The sequence below is a fragment of the Podarcis melisellensis genome (assembly GCF_964234715.1).
Source record: "Podarcis melisellensis genome assembly, chromosome: 10".
In the NCBI taxonomy this organism is placed as follows: domain Eukaryota; kingdom Metazoa; phylum Chordata; class Lepidosauria; order Squamata; family Lacertidae; genus Podarcis; species Podarcis melisellensis.
Window position 1 is genome coordinate 40,423,521 of NC_138542.1, and position 13,506 is coordinate 40,437,026.

A 13,506-nucleotide genomic window follows, 5' to 3' on the forward strand; every position below is an offset into this window, starting at 1 on the left:
AGAGGCCAGGGGCCAGCGCTGTCCGGAGACACTTCCGGGTCACATGGCCAGTGTGACATCGCTGCTCTGGCGAGCCAGAGCTGCACACGGAAACGCCGTTTACCTTCCCGCTGGTAAGCGGTCCCTATTTATCTACTTGCACCCGGAGGTGCTTTCGAACTGCTAGGTTGGCAGGCGCTGGGACCGAGCAGCGGGAGCGCACCCCGCAGCAGGGATTCGAACCGCCGACCATGCAATCGGCAAGTCCTAGGTGCTGAGGCTTTAACCCACAGCGCCACCTGTGTCCCTACGAAATTTGTATAGCTCTTGCTAAATTATGCCCTATGTTTGAACATTAATTAACATTCCAACCGTATAGTTGCCATATGTACTTGACTTCAGCTACTGTGTACCATTTTTAACAGGTTTTATGGTATTTTTTTCCATTGGTTTTATTCCAGAATGTGACATACAGAGAGCCAGAGCTTACGCTGTCTGGTCTTTTTAAAAATAATATCATGGTAGCAGCATTTTAAAGCCATTTACTATGCAGGTATTCAAGTTTGTTTCTTTAAAAAAACTACTACAGCTGCAAACATAAGCATTTTTTTCAATATAACTTTTATTAAACTGAGTGGGACTTGTTTTTGAGTAGTCAGAGATTATACCACTATGCATTTGGTTATGTTCATACTAGTCATTGACATATGAGAACTTAAACGCTCGTCAAGTGTTAGAGAAGAATAACACAATCAGTTCTCTACTATGGCAGACAGTCGTGCTATTCATTGGTAGTTGACAAGGACTAGCTAGAAGCCCAGAAACAATCTAAAAAAGAATTTCAACTAGAAACAATTTTTGAGATGGTCTCTCTCTCCTGTTGAAGCAGCTTATCAGCCTTTTATCATGCTATAATGCAGTCAACTCTGACAATACCATCACTAAAAGCATTTTTGTCTGTTGAAAATGTGATTTTAATAGATATTCTTTATCTTACATAAGAGCACAATACATACACCACATTCTATAGAAACCCCAGATGATGCTAGAATAGGTATGATGGGCAGAAAATTATGGACCTCAATACTGTTTCCCCCCACCCCCCAAACTGCAAGACAGACATTACCCATGCCAAGCTGGCATTACACTGGCCACATGGAAAGCAGAGATATCAGAAAGGTGGTCAAGGCAAAGAAGTAGGGTAAGAAAAGAAAAGAAATTTTAAGAAATACAGAAGGTAGAAGTTGGGATCAAAATAGGCTCCCATGAGTTATTTACATTTTTGCGTGATATCTTAAGAAATAAGAAGTTTCCATCTTCAAATGAAGAAATGGGTCAAGAAAGTAGTAGCTTAAAGACTGCAGGTACAGCCAGAGCTAAGAAGCCTAATTGTAAATACCTTAGCAACCAATTGACCTGCACTGTTAACATCTCATTTTATGCAGAGGATTTATTTATTTATTTTTTAAGATCCAAGTTATTTTAAAATGTTTTCTGATACTGGATAATACGTAGCACAAGACAGACAAGGTACACATACACCCAAAATTACTGTTTGTTTTGCTAGCTTCCTGCTTCAGTGGTACTTAATTTTGCAAATACAAACACATTAATGATGCATCTAACCGACTCTGATAACAATTACATTTATCAGAGGCTTTTTAAAAACAAAAGAAATATTATGAACACTAATTGTGGCATGGCCTATGAATACAGGTCGAGAGGGGGGAATCCAATATTTCACTACAGCTGTTAGGTTGATGAAAATCAAAGTGTTCTAATCTGGCTTCATTAAAAAAAATGATTGTCACAATTGAAAAGTGAACAAAAGAACACAGCAAAACAAACTGTACAAAGGCAAAGTAGAATAACAAAATATTTTACTAAAACATAAGATTTACAGAAGAATTTTCAGACAAGCCATACAAAATGGTCACAAGCTTTTTTTTTCTTTTCTTGAAGGGAGGGTTTTTACACTTGACAGCAGAATCACAATATTATTAGTGATGGATGTTTAATGTTCCCATTTTTGTTCAAACAGCCAAGCTTGTCCATCTACAGCGTCTAAGTTAGACTTGGCTAGAGGGCATATTCTAGAGTATAACTGGTTAGCTGCTTTAACCGATACAATTAGCATCACCATAAAAAAGGGAGGAAGAGCCCACACAATTAGAACAAAAATCCCTGCAGCTAACCCTGACTACTTTCATTCACAGTGCTTACACTTAACTCATGATGGGGAAAACTTATTAAAAGCAGAGATGTGCTACTGCTTTTAAACAATTTCACAAACAATCCCGATGATACTTCTAGCCTCTGCTCATGCGGAACAGGAGTGAATTAGGACAAGACACAGATTTGCTAGTATGCATTTAAATCACCAAAGAACTGATGTCTGGGTTTTATTCTGTAATGTTTTCTAAGACTGTGTCCATTAAATGCAAACAAAAAAAAACAAAAAAAAAAGGAAGAGGTCTTGGCAGAACAGGAAAAAGTGATGCACACTGATTCAGAGCACATTTTAAATATTATTCATGGCATATAGCCTAGTCCATGCTCTGGCTGAAAAGAGAAAAGAAATATGTATTAGACAACAAAGCATCTAACTTCAGAATTCTCTACTCCCTCCCACCTTTCTTGCCCAAAACTCATTAGAATACTGGCTATTCCTGAGGACTACATATAATAAAATGAATCAAGTGCCAAATGTTCCATAGCTTTGCACCCTCATCTTTATAGAGCTATAGAGCCATTTACAAATTCACATCAATAATGTGACACAACCAACATATGGTACATTGATTGTGTGACTCTTACGCACATCAGATGCAAAGGCAGTACCCGCTTACAAGAGACAACTTATCAACCAGTAGGTTTCTCACTTGATAGTTTCCACACATAAATCTATGTACACACTCATACAAGAAAGCTGAAAAAGTCAACTAGAGGTCAGACTTGGCCATAAGCCCATGAAGATGCCCGCACTCATAGACTAGAAAGTAGGCTTCCAAGACAGCACAAGTTACATGGCCAAGATGTGACCTCTGAAATGCAAACAGCAGCTTTGGAGGGGGAAGTTTCCTTGGCAGTGTACAGGAAGAGAAACTGTTAAACCTCCCCTGTGCCTTCTCCCTTTGCGAAGTCTCCCCATGGCAATTTCTTCACAGAACAAAAACTATGTGCACAAATTGCATGCACACCATTAACAATGCATCTCTTTTGTCCCCAAGACTTAAAAGGCCGGACGTATTTTATATTTACGGTATTTGAGTTATTGTATGTATGACTTGGAGTGATTTTTACAAAGATTTATTTTTGTAAGATACTTTAGGCGTCTGCATTTGGGACTAAAAGGAGGACAAGAATTTTATACATAGCTCAATTTTCTTTAGTCTAGAGTAAGAGCACACTACCTGTTTCTATGGCTTGGGCTTCATTGGTCTTCCACTGCTCAGCTACATCATTTGCTAGTGGATCATCTGGGTTGGGAGCACTTAACAAAGCCTGGATTGATAGCAGAACTGTACGGATCTGCAGAGCTGGAGACCATTTGTCTGAGGAAGCAAGTTAGAGAGTACTAAAGCAACATTTCGAATACAAAACACACACCCCTTAAAAGATAACTGAAATATGAAATCATCTTTCAACTATTTTAATAATCTGAAAAATGCATGGAAGAGAAAGATATGTCATGCTTATCATGGCTCCAAAATACTTACCTTTCAAAATATCTAAACATATTCTTCCCAATTTGTCTACGTTAGGATGATAAATTTTGGTCATGAAACGTACTTTCGGAGCTGCCATTGGATATTCTTCTGGAAGGAATAGTTCAAGTTTAAATGTCCCACCCTCAAAGGGAGAATCCTGTGGGCCTGCAATGACCACATGAAAATAACGTGCGTTGCTTTCATCTGGCTCCGCTTTTATTCCAGGAACAGGTTCTGCCAGCAAGCGCTGGGTTTCCTGAAAGAGAGAGAAAAACAAAGTGGAACACACACACGTACTATTCCTCTAAGAGGGCAGCTATCCATGGACAATGGAAGTATACAAGTTGTTGTCCTCCCAGTACATTTTACCAAACCCTCAGAATATTAACTTCCCATCTGGTGAATCTAACTTTTCAGACATCAATAAATCAAGAAGTCTGAAGAAGCAGGCACACTGTATTAACCCAGCACCAAGAACTGCAAACACTCCCCCTTCCTATATTCCATTATGTAAGCAAACAGGTCCAGCTATCACTTAGTAAATTTAGTTTCATATTGCTATATTTAGATGAGGTTGAAGTGAATATCATTCTATCGCGTTGTGATGTCTCTATCAGCAGGAAAAATAAATAACCAGGAAAGATCACACGGCAGTTCACAACATAAAAATACAAAATGAAAACACAAAATACATAATAAAACAAAAACAAAACCCATAACCCATAACCCCACTTCCAAATGTTTTGCCCGGCACCGAAAGATATACAAATCATAGAACTGTGGAGTTGGAAAGGACCCAAGGCAGGGTTCAAAATGAACAAGGGGCCAGGTGCATTTTACACCTAAAGGTTCTCCATTTGCGAGCACCTCAAAAAGTCTGAGTGCCATTTTTTGTGACTGGCTGACACTCAAGGATTACTGAAATATATGTGCTTTGAAGCCTTGAAGTATATGTTAAGAACAGACAATATGTTAAGGAGCAGAGTGCTTTGAAAACTGAAGTATGGTACCAATATTTATATTGTAAACACCAAATTAAACATGTATTAACAATTTCTGCTAAAAATGTGTCACTTATGTGAATTGTGTATTAGTTCCTGCTTATCAAAATAATAAAAAGTGCTGTCACCCCCAAGTGTCAACTAGACATTCTGTTTTGGCACCCACAGCCCAGGTCTCAGAAGCCATTTGGCTCCTAGCTTTTCTATCTCAATTTCTAACATCACCCCAAGGGTAATCTAGTCCAGCTCCCTGCAATGCAGGCAAAATAGCCTCACATGATGATTGCAGGGTCTGGATCCATTCATATGGGAAGAGGTGGTCCTGAGCTGTTTAAGGCTTTATAGATCAAAATCAACACTTTGAACTGGGCCCGGCAACTAATCAACAGAATTTAGGCTATCCCTGTCCAGACAGGAGCACAGCTAGGCCACCAGCTGAAGCTGATGGAAGGCACTCCATGCCACTGAGGCCACCTGAACCTCAAGCAAAGGATCCAGGAGTACCCCCAAGCTACATACCCAGGCCTTCAGAGGGAGTGTAACCAACCCCATCAAGAGCAGGCAACATCCCATCCATCTGGTCTAGGGAAGCACCCACTAACAGTGCCTCAGTCTTGTCTGGATTGAGCTTCAGTTTGTTGGCTGTCATCCAGTCCATTACCGAGACAAGACAACAGTCCAGCACATCCACTGCTACACCTGCACTAAGGAGGAGTAGATCTGTGTGTCATCAGCACGTTGCTGACAACATACACCAAAACTCCAGATAACCTTGCTCTGCAGCAATTTCATGCCACTACAAATCAGTTCACTACAAGATGCAAATATAGTAATGGTAGTGTTGATAACAGTGAGATTGTGTTTGGCTGCATTGCTAAACAAGTAACCTTGGATTGGTATCAAAAAATACAGAATATCTTCAGCTATTTGGTGCAGAATTGTGATCTGGGAATCTGCCAAGCACATCACTCCTGCAATGTTTAGACAACGTGGTCTGAATTCTCTTGCTTCCTCCATCTTCTGAATCAAGGGACATGAATGTCTGAAAACTACCCACACAAAAGCAAGGCACATTAATTGTGGAAAACCTGTTTCAATTCATATAAACCTTTTTCTGATGTCCATGAAGTTTAAAATGAAACTTCAGTATTTCAGGCTATGAATTATTTTTCAGAAAATGGTTTTGTCTAGAGAAATAAGCTTTTGCTGAAGGGGAGAGGAGGGGAAGGGAAACTCATTCACTGATGGATGGACACTGTTAAATGTCAGGCATTGACTATTACTTCTATAAAGGATCAGGGTGCAAGTCTGAACAGCAGCACAATCTACGGTAAATATGTTTACTCAAAATAAGTCTCACTATGTTCTATGGGGCTCATTCCCTAATGAGTTTAGGACTGCAGATTCAGTATAGCAGAAGTGTTCATTATTTTTAGAATACCCAGATCCATTGCTATTTCTTAAGTTACATCAACAGGATATTTGCTTCCCAGGCCTGTCTCAAAGAGTCCTCAAACAGTTTCAAACAGTTCTTGTCTACTCAGAGATAAGTCCTATTGACTTCAATGGAGCTTATGCTCAGATACAGTAAGTGTGCATTAGTTTGCACCCTGAGACTAAGAAGTAAAAACTTATTTTTTGTTTTGTTACAGTGTTAACAACAAAAGCTAAGATATACTTAAGATACTGTGAGTTGCAATAACTTGTAGCTCCATATCTGACACTGAGTCTCGGACTCAAAAGAGCTGCTTTTCATCATAGCACTTGTGCCAGCCCCAGTGGATCTGTGTCTTATATCTGAACAGTGACTCTCACACAGGTCATGAACTGTTTTGGAAAGTCCCCTTGGTTTCACAAGCAGTTTTCCTTGTGGCAAGGAGACTGATATTGATGGAATGAAGTCTATAGTTCCCTTTGACTCATGGAACTAGTGTCACAGTTATTTGGACGCTGGCCTACATATTTTCCCAGTTATTGTCTGAATAATGCATTTATCAGGCTAAAAATAAATATTCAATTAACTGTCATAAATACTGTATACCAAACTGTACTCAAGCCATTCATATTCTTAAAGCAGTGAGGTTTAATTTTAACAAAGTATTTAATATATTCCAATCCCAAGAAAAAAACATGGAGAAAATGCTTTTCTTCATGTACCTCCTAAACTCTCACACGATCCATGTCCCTTCTTTTACTGTCTTCATTAGTGAGAGCCTTTTCTCTCTCCCCCTTCCTTCCAATCACTGATTTCAATGACTTTTTCCATAAAAGCCTTTCCTGACTCACTTTAAGCTCTACATTTTCATCATCCCCTTCCTTCTCTCACTGGTCCGTCCTCATGTCCTCTCCTATCAGATTCAGATTGCAAGCCCCCTAGGTGCAGACTGTACAACTTGGTGTTCCACAGCACCAAGCAGTTTGTTGATGCCAACAACCAATGTTAGAGGTGTAGGAAGAACAAGAATGAAGACACTTTTCAATTTCCTGCTGGAGCATTCTCTCAGCTTTGCTCACTGCCTTTATGACATCTGATGCCTTCTTTCCACACCTCTTTGTAACTTTTAAAGGAACCAGAGCTATTATTAGATCTCAGCCAGTAGTCAAAAATCATTTAAAGAGATTGAGATTACCAGACACCTGTCATACATGAGTAAAGACAGTTGCAGATCCTATTTCCTGATCATCTGTTCACTTGCTCAGTCATTAGCCCATTTTACTTCTCCTTGCCACTTCAATCTGAGTCACAAGCCCCACACCTAAATTGTTTCCTCCCAACTCATTTGAGAGATAGTCTTTCCCTCCCACAACGCTGATACTTATATCTGAGACCTAGTCATATTTATTTTGGCATATCTGATTTACAGAATATGTCTCAACATTTTTAGAGTCAAAGAAACAAACCAAACTACCCTTCCAAATTGGCACTTCAAAAGAAAAGAAACTTTTGCTACTTTCATGCTGCATAAATAGGTTTAAATTGCAGCACGTAGTGAGAGAACAATGTTGGGTAAACTGATGCCAGTTTAGGAGCTATTCAACTTTCTTGCCTGCTGGGCAGGATGGCTCTAAGTCTGCTTTCCTAATTGCGTGGGTCTGTTCTTGAGTTCTGGCACAGTCTTCACACTTCAAATTGCAATCCTGCTGCAGGACACACTGGAGTAAATAGGCACAGTAACATTTAGGCTAAAAAGACCAGTGAGACAGCATGTCTGCAGTCATCTTTCTAGATATACTCTACAAAGGCCCCAGAAATGTTGTGATAGGTAGGATATTATTATTGCAACTGAGGTACAGCGTATCCAAATCTTACATACTGTTATAAAAGTTACTTGAAGAACTCAGGAGAGGTATTGGAAGAACAGCAAGGTGTTTCTATGTATGGTTTTTGTGCCTTCAAATAAATTATAGAGTAGCAGTCCAGCTTGGCTCTATTATCATTGAAATCAAATGTGTTAAAAATACTACTGATACTGAAACCCTACAAGTTCCAGGTCAGTGATCTGTGCCAGTGCTGGCAATTGCTCCAATGCAAACTCACTGTACTCATGGCAAAGAAGCCCAAACCTGCTTAGTACACAGTGGAGTGACGCAGCCACGGTCACAAGGCCATTCAGTCCCAGAAGATCTGGGATCAAACAAAGAGAGCAGCAGAACTTTACTAGAAACATCTGTGTGTTGTCACTACAAAGGCAGAAGAAGAGTTTGGATTTGATATCCCGCTTTATCACTACCCGAAGGAGTCTCAAAGCAGCTAACATTCTCCTTTCCCTTCCTCCCCCACAACAAACACTCTGTGAGGTGAGTGGGGCTGAGAGAAGTGTGACTAGCCCAAGGTCACCCAGCAGCTGTATGTGGAGGAGCGGGGACACGAACCCGGTTCACCAGATTACAAGTCTACCGCTCTTAACCACTACACCACACTGGCACCCACCACTAAACTGACTAGCTACATAAGACTTGTCACTGAAATGCTAGTTTAGTGGTTTTGAACTATGTACAAACTAATATATGGGTAAGGGGACCCCTGACCATTAGGTCCAGTCGTGACCGACTCGGGTTGCAGCGCTCATCTCGCTTTACTGGCTGAGGGAGCAGGCACACAGCTTCCAGGTCATGTGGCCAGCATGACTAAGCCGCTTCTAGTGAACCAGAGCAGCACACGGAAACGCCGTTTACCTTCCCGCCGGAGTGGTACCTATTTATCCATTTGCACTTTGACGTGCTTTTGAACTGCTAGGTTGGCAGGAGCAGGGACTGAGCAATGGGAGCTCACCCCGTCGCGGGGATTTGAACCACTGACCTTCCAATCGGCAAGCCGTAGGCTCAGTGGTTTAGACCACAGCGGCACCTGTGTCCCTACAAACTAGTATACAGAAGACCAAAAGAAAAACTATTCTCAAATAGATTAATATGCTACAGTTTAGTACTGACAAGGATAACAAAAGCTTCTGCCTGGTGTGGCCTGTACAATCAGTATTAGAAACTGGGATAGAAAAGCTAGGAGCCAAATGGCTTCTGGGACCTGGGTTGTGGGCCAAAACAGAATGTCTAGTTGCCATGGGGGAAGGGGTCAGCAACACTTTTTATTTATTATTTTGATAAGCATGAACTAATGCACAATTCACATAAGTGACACAATGTTAATATCACATTTTTAGCAGAAATTGTTAATACAGTATTAATTAAAGGTGAAGGTAAAGGGACCCCTGACAATTAAGTCCAGCCGCAAATGACTCTGGGGTTGCGGCGCTCATCTCGCTTTACAGGCCGAGGGAGCCGGCGTTTGTCCGCTTCCACAGACAGTTTTTCCAGGTCATGTGGCCAGAATGACTAAGCCGCTTAGTCATGTTTCATTAGGTGTTTACAATAAAAATATTGGTACCATACTTCAGTTTTTAAAACATTCTACTCTTTATTGTTAAATTCCTTAACATAACATATACTGTACTTTGAAGCTTCAAAGCACATATATTTCAGTAATCCTTGAGTGTCTGCCAGGCATAAAAAATTGCACTCTGACTTTTTGAGGTGCTCACAAATGGAGAACCTTTCGGCGCAATATGCGCCTGGCACCCTGCTAATTTTGAACCCTGTGTACAATTCTATATTTTTCTATTGTGTCCTACCTTTCAAACAGATAATGCACATCACAAGAACTCAGCTTCACACATACCCCAATTAACCAGGGTCCACAAACTTTGGCTTGGCTTACTAGCCAGCCATTGCTTGTTGCTGCCCTCATGCGTCATTTCTGTGCCTCAGAGCAAAAGGAGGGAAAGGGAGAGAGAAAAAAGAAAGGACCTAAGTTTGTTTAGTTTACAATGGAGTTTCTGCCTTTTGTAATAATGATGATGATGATGAAATACCCAATCTCCCTCTCCTACATTCTCTGCAATACACCGAAGGAAAGGCACTTGCTACTAAAATGAGGTGTTCGGATGAAGGGGCTGAGTTGGTCCAGGATCCATTGGATCCTCAGTGGGTCTCATTGACAACATCAGGCATGATAGTTCTGCCCCCCACTCAATCTTTTGTGGTGGCTACAATGAACAGCAGAGCTGTGTGGCCCTGCTGCTTAGCAAAGCCTGTGGGAGTTGGGATTGTGCCTCAAGTCCTTTTGAGAGAGTGCATTTTTAAAAACTACTTTTTGACTAGAAAGCTTTTAAACAAAAATTAGTACATATATTGAGTCATTGCTCCATGTTGGATGAGTATTTTGAATTGCAACTACTATTGACTATTGAGATGGTTAATCAAGGGCTCCATAAATCCCCTTTTGGGGGCTTCCCATGGGCAGGGGATTCCACTGGCAGCTCTCCTTACATTCAGCTGACAGAATGGGGAGTTTGAGTGCTAAGACTGATGCAAGATCCTGAGGGTGGGGGTTGAACTGCTCTGCCTATTTGCCACTTTCAAAATTATTTGGGGGTAGCTGGGAAACTATTTGTCTCTTACTAACATTTCAGATTCCTGTAAATTTTCCAGCCCTGTTTGTCTCTTGGTAAAATTTTGGATTCCTTTAAATTTCCCAACATTGTTTTTGTAACAAGACTCACTTAGATTTTGCATTTATTCTGTGATTCCATACATGAGCAACACAAGTATACAATCCGTTCAGAAATTAAGAGTTCAAGTTTGATATAAGTTTCGTTTTAGGTTAGAAATCACTTTCTAGGAAATATCAGCTTTCAGTTTGAATTTTTGATAGGCTTGAAATCAATGCCTGGTGAGATCTCCTATCAAGTGGAAAAGCTAAGGTCTTTCATGGTTAGTTGCACAGTTTCAGTAACTTGTGTAGCTCTTTGTTTCTCCATGTAACAAGGAGTAGAACTGAATCTGAGCTGCATCCCTTTTCACACTTGAGAGTGTATCCCACTGAACTCAGTGTGAGTGAACTCAGTATTTCCAAGTCAAATGGGTATGCAGAATAAAAATAAGGTAAATACACAATGAATGTACTCATACTATAGTGAACATTTCTCTCAGCATACTGACTGTAGAACATCACATGTTTTTCCTTCAATAAAACAGAGGTAAATCAATGGCAAGTTTCCCATTAATACCCTAAGAGGCCCGATCTAGTTCAGCATCCTGTTTCTGACAGTGGTCAACCAGATGCCTCTGCAATGCTCACAAGCAGAACAAGTCCACAAAAGTCCTCTCACTGTTGCTCATTCAACTACTTAATCCTAAACATGTTTACTCCATGTTCCACAGACCTCAGTGGGACCTAACCCCCTGCTTAAGTACAATTTAGGGTTGCAAGTTGGCTGGAGCTTTCAACAGTATACATTTAGCAGCAATTCTATGCACAACTAAGAACAGAGTACAATGTCTCAATCATACAAATCTTTTCCACAGCAACACTTACTGGAATCCAAACTGACTGAAAACACAGCCTTGTGACTTTTTCAGAGCACTGTTAAAATCATGTAACCCGTAATCTGAAAACTCAGAATTACATATCAAGGGTGCACTGCTGAAAGTGTAGCAGTGATAGTATCAACACACAAAGGGTGTTAGTTCTGGAAGCTCTTTATTTTAAATCAGATACTTCCTGTTTTAAACTTTTAAGCTACATGTGAAAAGAAAAATCGATACAATTTCATGACCATTTTTTGTGCTCCATAATACGCCAAACATGATAGCACCCAAAAACTCAAGAGAAGTATGTGCATATGTGTTTTATCTGGCAGCATGAAATCAAAACATTCTGGGCCACATCCAGTGTTTTTCACACCTGTAGAAATGACTGGACCTAACTAACCTAGGTCTGTTCATTTTATTTATTACATTTATATCCCACCTTTCTTCCAAGGTGTTCAAATGTGCACAGTTCAGCCCTCTCCCAATTTCATCCTGACAACTACCTTGAGAGGCAGGCTAGGCGGAGAGACAACGACTAGCCCATGGCCACCCAGTGATTTGGGGACTAGAACTCCCGTCTCCCATGTTCAACATTTTAGCTACTATATACCACGTTGGCGCCAATGGGCCTACTCTGATTCAACGGATGCAACCCTCTCCCTTAAAAAAAATATTTATTTATTTTTTAAAGTCAATGCAACCAAACCTAGCTCGCCTTTGGGGAGGGGAGAGAGCCTTGGCTAAGCCCATTCACTTTTGGGAATCACCACCGTACTGGCCAACCCTCGTGAGAAGGTGAGCCAGCAGCGGACTCTGCTGCTGCCTGAGAGCCGACGCGAGGCTTAGGCAAAGCTGCGCCTGCCATGCGGGTGTCGTGCGCCGCTTCCCACCAGCTTGCCTGGGCCACTGCCAGGTCTCGCCCGCCTGGTTCGTGCGAGCGAGCGAGAGAGAGAGCCCGCCCCGGCCGCCTCCCTTCGCCCTGCCGCGGCTCAGCAGAGGCAGGGGCGCCGGCTGCAGCGGCGGAGAGGGCGGGGACCAGCGCCGTGACTCGCGCGGCTCAGAACCCAGGCCCGGAAGGTGGCGGGGGGGGGGCGCCTTCCATCCGCCCTGCTTGCGGCTCCCATTCATTCCCGGCAGGCAGATGCTCGCAAGGCGCCGCCGCCGCCGCCCCTCCGGCGCGCCCCGGCTGGTCCCTCCCGCGAACGGCGATGGCTGTTGTCGCCACCAGGCCGGCCTCGCCCCCCTTCGCCCTGCAGCGGCGGGGGAAGGAAGGAGGGCGAAGTCGCCGCCTGCCTGCCTGCCTGCCTGCCCCGCTCACCGGAAGCGCCGCGCTGCCCTCAGCGCTTTCCTCGGGGCTCCGGCGGCCCGGGGCCTGGGCGCGAGGCCCGGCGAGGCCTGCGCGCAGCTTGGGGGCCGAGCGGGGCAAGGGGGTGGGGACAGGCCGGAGGAGGAAGGGGAGCGGGTACCTTGATGATCCTGCGGGGCAGCCCGGCCATCTTGTCTTATTGGGATTCAGGCTCCGCTGGGTCTCGGCTCCGCTCGGGGCTTACGCACTACCGGAAGGAGCTCTGCGCTTCACTTCCCGTGACGTCACCGGCAGCGCCTGGCGAGGCATGCTGGGAGGTGTAGTCCCGGCGCGAGGAGGCGCGGGCAGGTTTGTCCTGGCCGCACCTTCCGAATTAACACAGGTGCCTCGTGTCAGGAGCTTCCGTGGAAGGCAGAGCGCCCTTCGTCAGAGACACACGAAGCGTTAGCATAGAAGAATGTTGATTTACACATTGCCGCGCCAAGAACCTGAGTTCTGTGAGAATTTTTTTTACCTGTCTTCCCTTATTTTATGTATTTTATCCTGCTTCTGTTACTCATGGAAAATGCATTGAGCTGAGCAAGACGATGACTATATCGTAGATCGCCTCACACTTTCAAATCCGTCTTCGCGGCCTTAAGAA

At 42.8% G+C, this 13,506-nt stretch overlaps 1 protein-coding gene across 1 annotated transcript; it reads right to left on the bottom strand.

Annotated features, from left to right (window-relative positions):
• Positions 1-929: 929 nt before the first annotated feature.
• UBE2N (ubiquitin conjugating enzyme E2 N) lies at positions 930-13,181 on the bottom strand. The gene is made up of 4 exons (XM_081928880.1): positions 13,024-13,181; positions 3,699-3,945; positions 3,393-3,533; positions 930-2,541 (listed from the first exon to the last, which is right to left on the bottom strand). Exons 1-4 carry the CDS (start codon positions 13,051-13,053, stop codon positions 2,501-2,503), a joined length of 459 nt encoding a protein of 152 aa, XP_081785006.1. The 5' UTR covers positions 13,054-13,181; the 3' UTR covers positions 930-2,500.
• Positions 13,182-13,506: the final 325 nt, after the last annotated feature.

Coding starts and splice junctions, on each gene's coding strand:
- UBE2N (XM_081928880.1), bottom strand. CDS start 13,053: ATGGCCGGGCTGCCCCGCAGGATCATCAAG. Junction 3,534..3,698: donor ATGTTTAGATATTTTGAAAG/GTAAGTATTTTG, acceptor TTGCTTCCTCAG/ACAAATGGTCTCCAGCTCTG. Junction 2,542..3,392: donor AGCCCAAGCCATAGAAACAG/GTAGTGTGCTCT, acceptor TTCTCTTTTCAG/CCAGAGCATGGACTAGGCTA.